The sequence below is a fragment of the Danio aesculapii genome, chromosome 10 (genome assembly GCF_903798145.1).
Source record: "Danio aesculapii chromosome 10, fDanAes4.1, whole genome shotgun sequence".
NCBI lineage: Eukaryota > Metazoa > Chordata > Actinopteri > Cypriniformes > Danionidae > Danio > Danio aesculapii.
In genome coordinates, this window is record NC_079444.1 from 20,155,463 (window position 1) to 20,171,254 (window position 15,792).

Consider the following 15,792-nt stretch of genomic DNA (forward strand, 5'->3'; position numbering starts at 1 on the left):
TGTGTTCCCCTTACTTGTTGTGTCTGGGGGTTCTTTATCGGAAGGTGTTGTTAATTTTCCATTGTCAGGCAGAGAAGCTGGAATTACACCTGCCGCTCTGTTTGTCACAGGTGGAATTTGATCTGTTTTAGAGATTTGTGGCATACTCTTGGATGCACCTGGATCCTCTCCAGATGCAAACCTAAACAATCCAGAAAACAGCCCCCCTTCTGACTTTTGAGGTTGTGCGACAGACACATTGTCTGAGGAGACAAAAGGTTGCTTTTTAAGGGAGGATTCATCTGGAAGCTTTTCTACCCTGATGTCTTCTGCGGACCTAAAGACAGGAAAAACTGCATGTGTTTGAGTCTGAGGAGGCACTGGTGGTCCAGGTGAAATTAATGAACTGAGCGATTTCTTAAAAGGATTAAAAAATCCAGACTCTTCAGTAGCTTTTTGTGATACAGGCTCAGTGAGTGTCTTCTCATAATTAATCTCATTACAGGTATTTTTAAAGTCCGTAAGCTTTTCACCATCATTGGGTTGATAAGCATCTGACATTTTACTGAGTTTCGTTTTTCCATTCAAAACCCTGGGAGGTTCACCTGGCTTGTTTTGCTTTGCATCTAACACTAAATTCACAGATGATAACCTTTCTCTGTGAGCTGTGACACCACTGTATTTCTTGGGCTCATTTTCCATTGTATGTATTGACTGGACTGCCTCTTGTAACTTGGCATCAGATGTCTGGAAAGGCAAAACGGGTGACATTGAAAACTTCCTATCAGTTGGGGAAACCACAGCTACTGGTGTGGGACTTGTAGACTTTGGCATAAAGGAGAAAAATTTTGATATACCAGAACTGGCATTATGTGGGGTCTCTGATTGTTCAACTGATTTGGACCCCACTTGTTTTGAGCTTGACACAACTTTATCAGTTAAAGAGCTAAATAATGAGCTCATGGCATTCTTCACTCCTGCCACTCCATGGTCAGAAGCACCACTTAAATTACTTTCTTTGGCATCTATGTGTTTTTCTTTTACTTCCTTAGAGACGATGCCCTGCTCATCTCCAACAGATTCTGTTCTTGCACTACCTTGAGATGACAGCCTTGATTTGTTAGACTTGGGTAAGGACCCATATTTACTGATCTCCTCTTCTTTTTCAGCTAGATACTCTGATACGGTTTCAACTAGGCACTGCAACTCATCCATAGGATCAACATATTCATCACTAGGTTCCTCTACAGGTGACAGCATGACCTCTGGAGCCCATCCACCGATTTTACCCTTTCCATTTTTCTTATCCCGGTAACCTTGAAGCCTCTCAGTTTGGCCACCATACGCTGAGAAATATCCATGGTGGCTGTAATTCTTCTTCTCCTCACCCCTGAGTGCCTTAGCTAAGGATGTCATTTCCTCCAACTCCTCCTCAGAGCAAATAGAATAATTTAACTCATCTGAACCCTCAGAATCAAATCCTACATCTTCCCTCAATCTAGCAGCTTCCTCCTCTTGATATGCAACATAATTTTCTAGCGTGTTTTCTAGCTTGTTTTTGGCCCACATCCTAGTTTTGTAGAGTAATCCATTTTTGTATGGTTTCAGACATGGAGTCATGTTCTCATCCGCTTCTTCCATTTCTTTTACTTGGCGTAACACAAGCTCGGTTCGTTTTTGACGGAGAAATGCCAGATCAGGAGGGAAATGCTCTGCTCCAGCATGCTCCAGCCCCCCTGGGTCCCGGATTTTTTTCCTTCGCCTTCGGTCAATTGTGGCATAGCCTTCTGGGTAAGCAGCATTTAACACAGCATTTTTGTTTTTTATTGGCGACAGCTGCTTGATTATGGGGTCATGGTAATCCCTTTCTTTATGAACAACATCACTCTGTCTGTCACGATCTTCAATCCATGCCTGTTCCTCTCTATCAAGGAACTCACTAAGGGTACTTTTACCCTGTTTGTATTTCACCTCCCAATCCTCCACACCCATCCCTGAATCTACTGGGACAATTCTAATTCTACCCCTCTGATTAGGAGCTCTAGCGGAGATTAGGATGGAAGAGGATATCAAAGGAGGGAGAAAGAAAGAAAAAAAAAAAGAGCATTTCAACATAAAGCAAGCAAAAGTTTGCCATTTAAAAGAAAGTTAGGAAAATTAAACAGAATTTACTATTCAATGAAATGCATTTTTACCTCACCAACAAGTTTATGTTTAGTCCCCCACCCATATAATAAATGCAAAAAATTACACACAAATGCCATTTCAACCACAACCTAATGATCACAGAATCTGGATTTTATAAAAACGGATCTGATAATTTTTCTGGAATAGCTCTGTGCAGGACCACACAAGATACTCAGATTAATAACAATCTCAGACCATATTTCAGGTTATTTTCTCTAATGCAAACTACAAATCTAAATGGAATACTTACAGATCAGCATAACAATTCAATTCACCCATTTTTTTATAGCACTTTTTACAATATAGATTGTCAAAGAAGGTTAACAAAGATGAAGTTCTAGTAAATTAAAATAGCTTCAGTTCAGTTGTCACAGTTACGTTCAGTTTGACTCAGTTCAGTGTAATGCAAAACATTTAAAAAAAAGGACAATGTGCAACTAGTGGGACATATGACAATTTCTGTCCCAAAACTACTTTGATGCAAATTTGGTGCAGTTGCACATAAATTGAGGCATTCAGTATGTACAGTATGCATACGATTTGTATAGAAACGATATGTACCTGCTTGCATGGTGATCCCTATAGTCAAATTCAAAGCTGTGCAAAGAGTCAGCACAAGAGTCCATGTGCTGCTGAAAGCGTGGTCCCATGGGATACTGGTGAAGTGATGAGTTGGGCTGGGCTGTGGTGTGGTAGCGGGGAGGCAAACTACTGCTCGTTTCACTCCTGTAGTCACTGTCTCTATCTTCCACCGCGCTATCCAGGTCATCCAAAGCTAGAAACAGTGAAGCAGAGAGGTGAGAATGCAAACATTACAAGTGAGAAATACAACAATTGTCAGTAAGTGTTTTTTTTTTGTTATATTATGTGTTAATGTAAGTGATTTAAGTGAGATTGGCCATTAAGTGATTACCCGTTGTGTTTATGAGAGGAATAGATAAACTACATTGTCAAGACCTGTGTAACCAAAGCTTTAACAGTCCTTTTTGCTCTCTAAAGTGCAAACAAAAACACACAATTCAGTTTAAGTTCTTTTCCAAATCAGATGGGGCACGCTGAGTCCACATACCTTACCTATTTATGTCTACCCCAACTGTAAATTAAATCAAGTCTCGCTGAATACACAACACAAATTAATATTTTAGAAACAAAGCAACCGAATATAAACAAGCATAAAATACATAAGTGGAGGATATCTCAAAATCAGGAGCACACAATGTACACAAAGAACTAATAATTACATCAACAGGGGGAAAAGGTTCTTAACAGGGTATCTCAAGGTATCACAGTTCATGCATCCAGTCGTAAAGCACCCAGACATTCAAGTAAAATATTGTGTCTTTGAAGATAATATGTACTAAGCATAATTAAAGTTGCACAAATAGACTGACAAAAAAAAATGTAAAACTACTTTGTTACCTACTTCAATTTTCAAGTAAAAGCACTTATGATTCTGAGCTTCGGCAAAATAACTCAAAACTGCTTGATAATAAGCTTATATAAAGTTTTTTTGGTCAATTTTGTGTACTGTCTTAATTATAAACAATAATAATTTAATGAAAGCAGTTGATGCTCTTCTAGTCATTTCCATATGTTGTTAATCATAATTATGACACATTCACACACACACACGCACGCACACACACGCACGCACACACACGCACACACACACACGCACACACACACACGCACACACGCACTCACACACACGCACTCACACACGCACTCACACACACACAATATAACAGCTTACTACCACATAGAAAAATAAGGTGGATAAGTGTTGGTTCATTTGCTGTACGACCACTGCATGTGATTTTACTAATGCATGGATAACATTTATGGGCTCATATGAAGGAACAAATGACATCTGAGGGTCCAGGAGGGGTTCCAGGGAATAATCTACAGATAAGGGTTACTATATAAAATCTAAATACACATTACATACTCTGGCTGTCGGCCCATCCAAAATAGTTGCCTGGTGACATTAAAAATCAAGAGTGAGAAAAGAGTGCAAACACAAATCCATTTACAAAAACTGACATTTCAGTTCGAACGGGGATTTTCTTGTGCTTTATACAAATTGTAAGCTGCTTCAGGGAACATGTGTGAACAAATATGCTTCTCAAATGTAACAAGAAGGGGAGTGGAGTGTGCAGTGAAGCATCAGGCATGAGGCCGTGGCTCCATCTAGTGTGAAATATTGTCACTCACAGCACTGAGAAGCAGCACAGGGCAGAGGACGTCCCACTACTTCATCCTGTAGAGGAAACTAAAACAAGAAGGAGAAAGCAAGAGAGTAAGCGTCAACATGAAGAATGAATAAAATGTGATTTAAAAGTATTTCTGTTAAGGTAGTTAACAACATAGAAATGTATACATAGATGCCACATATGACCACTCCAGACACATTGGCATTGGTTCCAAAATTCCACAACATAGCTGTTGGTTTAAATATTGAGATTCCGATTTTGATAGAAATACAGATAGACACCTTTTACTGATGGGAATGCATTGGTTTGTGTTTTTATGAGTATTAAAGAGATATAGTTAAGGCAAAAATAAAAATTCTGTCATCATTTACTCATATCTGTCATCCACAAACTTGTCTGAGTTTCTTACTTCTGTTGAACACAGAGAAAGATATACTAAACAATGCTGGAAAAAAGCAGCCATTGACTTCCATTGTAGCCTTTTTGGATGTAAAAAAAAAATATATATATATATAAATGTTTAGAACTATTTGAGTGTATGTTCAGTTTGATCTCAATTCAAATTCACTTAAATTCAACTCGTGTTTAATTCTATAGCGCTTTTACAATGTAGATTGTGTGTCAAAACATAGAAGTTTAACATAGAAGTTCTAGTAAATTGAAACTGTGTCATTCCAGTTTTCAGATATGAAGTTCAGTTTAGTTCGGTGTGGTTTAAATTTCACTGCTGAAAGTCCAAACACTAAAGGGCAAATCCATTGATGTGCAGCTCAACAAGTCCCAAACAAAGCAAGCTAGTGGCGACAGTGGCGAGGAACAACAACAAAAAAAAAAGACCTAGAGAGAAACCAGGCTCAGTTGGGCACGACGATTTCTCCTCTGGCCAAACAACTTGTGCAGAGCTGCAGTCTAGGCATGGGGGTTGGAGAATGCTGGACACTCCAGTGTTTACAAACCTGCTTTGAACAGCGCAACACTGAGGATGGTTTACTTGTATATGGTCATGAAAATATCTGCTAGTGAGGCATCTATGTATATATGTCTATGGCGAACAGCCCTAGTTACTGAACATGTGGATTCAAATAAAAAACAAACGGCAAAATATGGAAAATTTGCATGCAAACCCACAGCAGACAACACATTTTCACTTCAAACCAATTAGATATAAATGATCAAATATAACCATTTAAACTATTTATTATATATAGATATTCAATATTTATATACATTCCAGAAAATGATCCTGAAATTTGCATAAATTTGGATGATTTATGTACAGAACGTATTAGTAAATTAATAGTTTTTGTCTTTTTGTATAGGTATTATGTGAGAGAGCTACTGTAGCTTTGTTCAACAAACAAGTGGTTATACATTTTTGCATTGTAAACCTTAAAAAGTTAAATTATTATGAATTAAATTATTAATTTAATGTGTGTACACAAGTTTCTCCTGCTTAAAGTTAACTGAATTATATAAACTTATTTCAGATTATAAAAAATGCAGCTTGTAAATGTATATTCTGGAAAATACAGTGTCTCTCTCTTGACTACTTTAAAGTATCTGTACAGCATATTGTTAATTATGTTTTGTTTTTTAGAATCACATATATGCGAGAGCGCACGACATATAATAGTTGTACTTTCAAAAGTTATTACATTTGTCACAATCTGAAAAGGACTTGAATTAGTGAAAGCCAAGCCGAATTAATATTTACCAAAAATCTTGATAGTGATTCAGTTATAGTGATCGTCCTTGACAACTGATAACTACTTCTGTATTTGTTAAATCTCACATTATTGCACTACAAAAAACAACTCAAACACACACACATGCTGATCCCATACCAAAGCTGTGATGCTAAAAAAAAAAAAAAAAAAAAACAGGAAGGAGGAACAAAATATGAAATATTTCATTTTGGCTCAAATATTTAGTCATTTTTTTTTTAAACTTGAGAAAATTCAATACAATATTAGAGGTAGGGAAGAGAATTTTTTGGAAAAATGGCAACAATTTATTGCATTCTTTAATCACTTAAGAACCTTAGATGTGGATTGAATGAAGGTATGCACGTTTATATAGGTATATGGTTTGTTATTATTTTATAATTTTTTTCTGTATTTGTATTTTTTTATTTATAATTATTATTTATTTATTTATTTTTTTAGATGTTGACCGTTTTATTTGGGGATTGTTTTGTGGGCTGTTGTAAAATGCTATTTGCAAGAATAAAAATACCATGGGAAAATAAATAAATAAATAAATAAAAATAAATAAATAAATAAAAATATAAATAAATATATATATATATATAGACATGCATTGAAAACTTACAAACTACAACACCAACATCCCCATCATAATCATTACTATCTTTAGTATATTGTGCAACTTGATATACATGATAAAGAAAAACTATGTCTTGATGACTTAGTGGCTGAGAAATAAATTATATTAAACTATATTAAATAATAGCATACCCTCAAGTAATATTTTACTTAAATTATAATTATTTAGCTAGTCAATATCTATGAATATTTAAAGCGGAGAGTTAAAGTGGGATACATTAACTATGATACATACATTAAAATGATCTGAAGTGTTTAAGTAACTGAACAGGTTGTAACCTATTTGGTACACTTTTATTATTTAAAAAATATAACTAACTATAAATACTTATTATTTATTTTATTTTTATAAATAATAATATATTTGATTTTTATTTATAGTTAAAAATAATCACAAATAAAACAATTGGATGCTTATTAAACAATAATATATACACTTTAATTAAATTAACACTATGATTTACTAATGTTGCATAACTTGAGATATAATAACTCTTTTAAAAAAAAATCCGTTTATACAAATTAAACAATAAATAATCCGGTAATCATATTTCAAAGCTTATTTTAATCCAGTAACTAGAAAAATATGAGCAATGCTGAATAAGGAATATTTCACAGTCTATGCTTCCTGTTATGTTAAATTATAACAGCAACTGTGCCAAAATGCAGTGCACATGCATTCATAAAATTGTCATGTCACTTCGACAACCTCTTCTCATAAAATGAAATGCAAAAACAGCCACTATGGACTCCTGTTTGTCCTCATGTAGTAAAATATTGAAGGCATGCTGTTGTTCGGTCTTACCTCATCATGAATGCCCATAGCATTGATGCGCTCCAGTTTACCAGTCCAGTATCGAGCCTCATCCTCTGGGATTTCTGAAAATTAGAGAGAAAGCCATGATCGCTGCAGTCAGAGACAGAAAACTTCGTGCTAACCAAACTTAATGCTTACATGAGCCAAAACCTTACGGATTATCTATTCAGATCTTTTAAATATATAATGAACTACTTAGTCGAGGGACCTCAAAAATAGTCTGCAAGTAAAAAAAAAAAAAAAGAGCGTTACTTGATGCTTCACCTTAAATGTAATTACGGAGATAAAGAGATGTCGTGCTGAAGAACTAAAGCTCTGTCGCAATACTTTAAGGAGCAGGAAAAGAATCCGCTGTTTTTTGTCAAACTCACAACACCGGTTACTCTGCAAACAAACCTTGTTTGTTAAACTCTGGCATTCATTTAAAAAAAAAAAAAAAAATATATATATATATATATATATATATATATATATATATATATATATATATATATATATATATATATATATGAATATATAAGTGCTGTTATTTTATTAATTCAACTGTTGTGTAAATATACATAATGGACATAAACTTTTTTATTCAATTCTAACCTAAGAGTGTGATATGATTTAGTGCAATTCAGTACAAATGAGTGCAATTTAATGCAACACTGTGATCTTTTCATAGGAGCTGCTCAGGATGACTATTTTCAGTGTCTCCATGCAAGGTCGATCTGTAGTAAATACATGTCTGCAATGTTTATTTCATATCATAACATTATTACTGTAGATGTTGAAGTGGAAAGTCATATTTGTCCAGTATTTTGCATTGTTAAATTGGATTCTCTGACAAAATATTTAAAATATCGGTAACACTCAATGGTCCATTAGTTATTGTTAATTAAGGTATTTACTAACAGTGGAGTAGCAGGTGGGCACGCACCTTAAATTATTTAACTTAATTATTATTAATTATCAATTATTAATAATTGATGTTTTTTATAACAATTGACACTCAATAACCAAATAAATAGAGCATCTAATTGTTCAATTTAATGTAATGACCAATAAAAATACTACAAGAAACCATTAAAGGGAAAGTTCACCCAAAATAATAAATCTGTCATCATTTACTCATCCTTGACTTGTTTTAAACCACTTTTTGTTCCATCAAACACAAGAGAAGATATTTTGAACAATGTTGGAAACCTATAACCCATTTTCTTTTATAGTAAAAAAAACAAATACCATCAAAGTCAACGTTTAAAGGTTTTTTTTTTTTTTTATTCTTCAAAATATCTTCCAAACCTATCTCAAGCTGGTTTGGAACAAGCCAAGGATGTCAATAATAGTTGATGGCAGTGTTTTCATTTTTGGGCAAACTCTTTAAAATTAGTTAATGAAAATAAAGTTCATTGTCAGTTCAAGTTAACTCAGAGTGTATTAACTTTGGGTTTTAACAACTCAGTAAATATTGAACTGTTATTAATAAATCCTGTACAAGACTGTTTATACTTAGTTCATGTATTACAGGTCAATACATCAACTAAAATTATCTAATGGACCATTACTTCAAAGGATTACAAAATATCAAAATACATCAAAATGCATATAATTAAATTATAATGTAGGTGACACAGTGGCTTAGTGGTAAGAACTATCGCTTCACAGCAAGAAGGTCGCTGGTTCGAGTCCCGGCTGGGCCAGTTGGCATTTCTGTGTGGAGTTTGCATGTTCTAATTATCTAATTATTTATAATGAATTTTAAATGTAAATATATTATAATTATTGCTACTGTATGACATCTGAACTGTAAAAACAATTGTCAGCGAATGTCTTATAAGATTTCTCAGACTTTTGATTTGAAATGTAATGTTTATTTGTCAATTTTACAAACTATTTTTGCTCATTGTCCATTTGTTACGTTGACTGTGAAACAGATATTTTGATATACTGTACACCGTCTACTGAATCCGCTTTCATTGCATAATGACAGACAAAAGCATTTCGATAATCGATTGGAAATGTGTCCAATGTGAGCAAAGCATCAGATACTGTGCGCAGCCTCCTTTGAACATTCTGAACAAGAGCTTCAAAGTCCTCAGATAAAACAGTCAGGCTTATGAATGGGATCAATGGCAGGCATCCAGGCCAAACGCACCGCTTCGACCTTTCACATCCCAACAACCTGCAGCTTGCTTACCAACGCACACTTTATTTACAGCCCATTGCACTTACAACGCAGACACAGCTGGGAAAATAACATGCTTTTTTGTTAAATCTTTCACAAAGAGGAGGAAATCAAAGTAATAATTCAAGCAGCATGTGAAAGGCTCAAGCCTCCTTTTATCTCTCTGAAACATGGATCCAATTTCCACCTGGTATTAAAATGAGAGTTCAGACAAAAATTTCTATTTAGTTCATTTACTCTCGCTCTCTCTCTCAGACCATCCAAGATGTAATGTAGGTAATTCTTTCTTTAGTGGACAATGAAGAAGATTTTTTAGCTGAAACTGTGATTTGGTGAACTGTGAATGCTTGGATTTTAGAGTTTAGAGTTTTCATAAGCCTGCTTAGGACTGCCTGAAGAAGCTGTGGATTTAAGAATGTGGCAAATACTATTTAGTTTCTTGAACAGACAGTTTTTCTCAATTCATAAGACTCCAACATGTGTTTCATGAGGCACAGGATTTCATTTTGTTTAGCCTAAACAGTATATGTTGTTTTTACTTTTAAAGTGCCAGTACGAACCACCAAGAAACACGGTTTCAGCTTGAAAATCTTCTACAGAAGAAACATCACATACATCTTGCAAAAGTGAGTAAATTAATAGCAAATTCTAAGTCGTCAAAAAGTGGACAAGCTCAAATGTTTTATATCCCATCTACAACTGTTGTCCGTTTGTGATTGGAGTGTCAAAAAAATGCATAATATTACCAGGAGTGAACAGGGCTCGAGTATTATCAGGCTACAGAAACAGTCCTTTTAGCTTTATCATTTATCAAAAGTGTAAGACAGCAGTTTTGGATAGAGCTCATGTTTTATTAGAAAGAAAGCAGCTTCCCAAAGGACATGCCTGATGACATTTAACAAATCAATGGAAAGCCAAAGCACCAGACAGGCAGATGGGATTGATTTCAAGCAGTCCCTTTGACAAAAGATCAGCAAGACACTTTTGTCATTTTTACATTTCAAACGCCTTGCTGATTTTTAGTCAAAGATGCTGATTATCAATGTTAAAAACAATGGTCCTGCTTAATATTTTTGTGAAAACTGGGATTTTTCAGGATTATTAAATAGAATAGTCAAAAGGACACAATTTATTTATAAATAGAAATCTTTTGTAACTTTGCACCTTTTGTCACTTTTGATCAAATTAATAACTTGTTGAAAAAAAAAATAAATAAAAAAAATAATAATTTCCCAAATTTTTTACAAGGTATACAGTAAATGATGACTAATATGAATGATATAATAGAGAATTGTTTTAAAATAAAATCTCACCAAAGGGCAGTTCAAATCGAGTGTCCAGAAGGACTCGATGTGGTGTCGGGTTTTTAGTCCCATAAATCTCATCTGCCTTCATCAAAACTTCAGAGTCAAGAAATATCCATTCACCAGGGCCCTCCTGCTCAGAAGAAAGATTATTCATTACAAACAGCATAAATATTCAGTAGTGGCCAAAAGTGATGTCTTATTTGCACAATATTTACGTTTAATGGCCCTACAAGCACAATTAAACCATCCAAATAGTATTCAGGGAAGAGGAAATATCTTGCTGAATGTATCTGAATGACAAAATTATCTAAATACAAACTAAAACTTATTATTTAAGTAACCAGGGTTTTACTTACAGAAACAAATACAGATTAACAATAAACTCACTGTATAAAGCACACATTGACTGCAGTATAATCATTATTAATTATTCATTGGTTTTGCATTGGATTATTAACCCCTCCTGCACGTTTATAAAGAAAACCATTAAAAAGCAGATCTACATCAATATAGCATCAGTCACTTTGAATAAAGTATGACGATATACATTTTCCTGAGCTCTGCACCACTTCATACTAAGCCTTTAGAGTTTTTAAGTTCAGTGAAATGGCATAGTTAAGAATGTGAAACTAATATTGTTTAAAAAATGTATTGTAAATAGTACAATGTAGAAATTAAATGAGTTGCAAATTATTCCCAGACCTCATCTGAATGGCAGATGCTTTTCAGTGGGATCCAGGCAGTTCCTAACATGGTGTCCCAGATGAGCCCTTTGTTCCACACCTCCACGATGAGGCCCAGGTCCAGCCGGCTGATCTCACTGAAGGCAACAAACACAACAGAAACATGCTGCAGTATGGTGAAAAGCCAGTTTTAGAATCAGTTTCTGTTAGCAGTGCTTGTTGTAGCTGCTGTTCATTTTTAATTGTCAATGCATTATATTACTGTAATGTATTTTAATACATTGCTATCAAATAGCACAACCACAGCCAAGTTCTTGACTGATGAGGAACGTTTCATAGAATATCGATCAAGAGTATCCCATGTTGCAACATGTTTTTTTTGTCATATATTTAAAACCCAATGTATTTTTCAGCATTTAGAAGAGTGAGAATCGTCCATTTTTAGATCATCTATGTATTGTGTTAATACTCTAATTGGTATGTCAGTCTACAAGGAAATATAGTAAAAACTAACTCTATTTTTACAAATGTACGGGGTGGAAAATGCAATGGTTCCAGCACTGAGTCTTGTGGTACGCCATGCCAAATTTATGATAGTGTTATGATGGCCAATGTTTTATGTTCTATTTTATGTTGCAGGTTGTTTCTTTTTCTTCACTTTCTTTATTGACAATCTCATATGGCTCATTGATGGTACGGTCTGATCTGCTAGTAGTCGCTCTAAGCCTGTAGAGGTGGCCTGCCTATAAACTCTGTTTCTATTATGGGAGTTAGGTAATCATCCTGCATTTTCTTTTGGATATAAAAACTATAAATGCAACAGGTTACATCAAATGTGTGTGAATGTTTGGTTGTTTGGTTGGGTGGGGGGAATGGGAGCAGGGGTCTACAACTAGGGCTGCACGATATATCGTTTCAGCATCGATATCACAATGTGTGCAGTCGCAGGATATGCAATGTTGTGTTGGGATTATGATCAATGCGAGTTTAATAACTTTCAAGTAAAAGTTTATCATCTGGGTGCATTTTTAAAGTGAAAGTTTCGCCAAAAATTAAACTTTACCCACTATTTTCATTTCACCCTTCACTTGTTTAACATGTTTATGAGTTTATTTTTTTATGTTAAACACAAGAAGAAGATACTTTAATAACCCATAAACATTTGAAGTGAGTGAAGGGTAAGTAAATAGTGAGTAAATTAAACTATCCTTTTAAGGCAGAGATGTCCAAACTAAGGCCCGCAGGCCAAAGTTGGCCCATGGTAACCTTTGATTTGGCCCACCATTCCATCTGAGAAGAGAGGGAGAATGATGGAAAGGATGTGGCCAATGCCTTCAACCGAGCTCGTCATTTCTAATTTTAACGTAACCTTTTGTTTGTTTGTTTGTTTAATTGTTGAGATACAAAAAAGCAAACTGAAATGAAATGCTTCAATTAAATGTTGTGCATGAAACAGATTTTAAAAATCGATGGGATGAGAAAATCATTGAATGAGCAAATCATTCAGCGTATTCAGCATCGAACACCATTGTGTTATAAAGGGGATTGTTTGTTTTTATTGTAAGAAGTTCATAATAAAATGTAAAGAAATGTATAACTATTAATACGATTACAGTATTTTTTCAATTTATTAAATGTTAATAAACTACGGAATTACTATGGCAACTTTAACATAACACTTTGGTTTATTTAACTTCGACCCACCACCTTCAATCAACTTTGGTTTTGGTTATTCATAAGAAAAAGTTTCTGCCCCCCTACTTTAAGGCCTGACTGTGGGAATATTTCAATACAGCAGAGTTTAAAACATCACATGAGCACAAGAAATTATAACGCTTGTAACTATAATAAAGATTACAATAATGATATTTGTATATTATTCAATATCTGTACCTGAATACGTTGGTTTATTTAACTATATACAATACTGTTAGACTCTGCAGAAGACTATAATTCACTTTAATTTTTGCTATATTGTATTTATCTATGCTTGTAATTTATTTGTTATATATTATTCAAGACTCACTTCCCTACAAAATCACCCCAATATATCTAAAATGAAGAATTACATCCAAATAAAGCTGTTTCTAATGTGGAAAGTGTATACACCTCACAATATATAAATCCGTAACACATGTTTATTTATTATTAATTATCTCCTTTAGGAATTATTCTTTTCTCCTTAGACTCATGGCATAATAATAAATATGACAACTCGGGTATTTAATGCTACAAATTGATTCCACTAATGGCAACACAATTTTGAGCGTATCCCAGAGAAAGCTGTGGCTATTGATATCACCCTTTTATTGTATATGTCAACAAATAAATGCAGTCTTAGTGAAAATAAAAGATTTATTAAGAGACCTCTTTTAAATGACACATATTTAAAATAAAATAAAAACTTGGTAACGTTGGATTAGTGCTGTATATTTGAAGATAAACTGTGCAGTGTGTTAATAGATGATCCAGTGGTTTGAGTGCCTGATCTCCATATCTTTGCAGACAGTGGAGCACTTCACAAGACCACCGCTCTTAATTAGCTTCATCTTCATCATCTGAGTCTTTCAGAAGATCCCAGGTGCAGGTGTCTGATTATGTACACATAACAAAATTCAAGAAAAGCTCTGGACCATTTCACTGACTACATTTGCATGGACATCAGTAATGTAATTATTTGCCTTAATCTGAATAAGACAATAATATGATTAAGGCGTCTACAGGAGTTGCTTTTTTAATTTTCTTTTCATGATCCCATTTTACATGTTATAGCACATAGTTCGATTAACGTCATTCCATCACCACACTATCCACATTTCCTCTGGAATTTATTGTAATTTTGGGCGTTTAATTTTGTAATTTTTTTACTTTAACTCCAGTTTGGCACTTTTACATTTATTCAGGAACATTTCATGCATGCCCCCACCTGACAAACTCCAATTTTTATTTAGTACTATTAGGACTTTAGTCGGATTAAGGTAATCAAAAATCGCTGTTAAAATCGTAGACTTTTTATCAGAGTATTGTTTTAATCGTATTAAAACCTGATTATTGGTTTCCATGTAAACATACTTGTATAAGATTTAGATTTTTTGTTCGGCTCAACGAAGAACCAAGATGATAAAGAGAGGGTCAAGGGTACATTATTGAACTAGGTTCTGATGTACTCAAATGTCCACATGACAAGGACAGGAATTTCATGACTTTAATAATGCTGTTTCTCAAATAGAGTAAGGAGTAAAATATTGACTCCAGATAATCATACTTTGATGTACTTAACAAATTTCCAGGTGACTAGAAGGGGACATTGAGTCCAATCATGCTGATAGTTCAGAACCTCAGATTTTTGCTGTGCAATTAGAAATAATGTGCAGCTGTCGGTGCCAATGGCGTAGTGGAAAAGTGCATCGACACATGCACTCCGGTGTTCGCGGCGACCCGGGTTCGATTCCCTCCTCGAGGTCCTATGCCGATCCTTCCCCTCTCTCTGCTCCCCACACTTTCCTGTCAATTCTCTCTACTGTCCTGTCCAAATAAAGGTGAAAACCCCTAAAAATTATTTGAAAAAATAAAAATAAATAAACAAATAAATAATGTGCAGCTAGTTGAGAGAGGGAGGAGCCTAATCAACTCCCTCTACTCTCTCAACTAGCAGGCTGACCTTTGCCCATCACCTAAATTTTGACTATAAAGGTGAGAACTTCTTGTAGTAACATTGGAAGCTCAGTCATGGGGCAAGCAGGACAAGCGTGGATCGCATGGCATTCTCAGACATAGGCATCGGATGGTAACTGTTTTCAAGGTATACCGCGTTGTGGAAAAGTCAAGGTTTTAAAACCGCCAAAGCTTTCCTGTAATACCGTTCCTATGGTATATGTAAGATTTTTTATTTACATTTTTTTTAGGACAACAGTATCTTCAGCAGAAAAAATATCCAAAAATGCCATTTTAAATTGTAAAGAAATCTGTCTTTTTGAAACAACTGAAGACAGCAGAAGTCAATGATTCAGTTGAATTATTTAGCCGGACATGTTTACTGCTTCAAAATATTATAAATGTTTAAAAAAATAAAATATATTGTCTTCAAA

At 34.5% G+C, this 15,792-nt stretch overlaps 1 protein-coding gene across 1 annotated transcript in view; it reads right to left on the reverse strand.

Moving 5' to 3' along the window:
• Positions 1-15,792, reverse strand: part of unc13bb (unc-13 homolog Bb (C. elegans)) — a 128,312-nt gene that overhangs the window by 62,059 nt on the left and 50,461 nt on the right. Inside the window, exons 4-8 of the mRNA XM_056467035.1 lie at positions 11,724-11,841; positions 11,028-11,151; positions 7,530-7,603; positions 4,381-4,438; positions 2,728-2,941 (exon numbers count right to left, since the gene is read on the reverse strand). Of these exons, the coding sequence (XP_056323010.1) occupies positions 2,728-2,941; positions 4,381-4,438; positions 7,530-7,603; positions 11,028-11,151; positions 11,724-11,841 (588 nt within the window). The remainder of the gene's footprint in view (positions 1-2,727; positions 2,942-4,380; positions 4,439-7,529; positions 7,604-11,027; positions 11,152-11,723; positions 11,842-15,792) is intronic.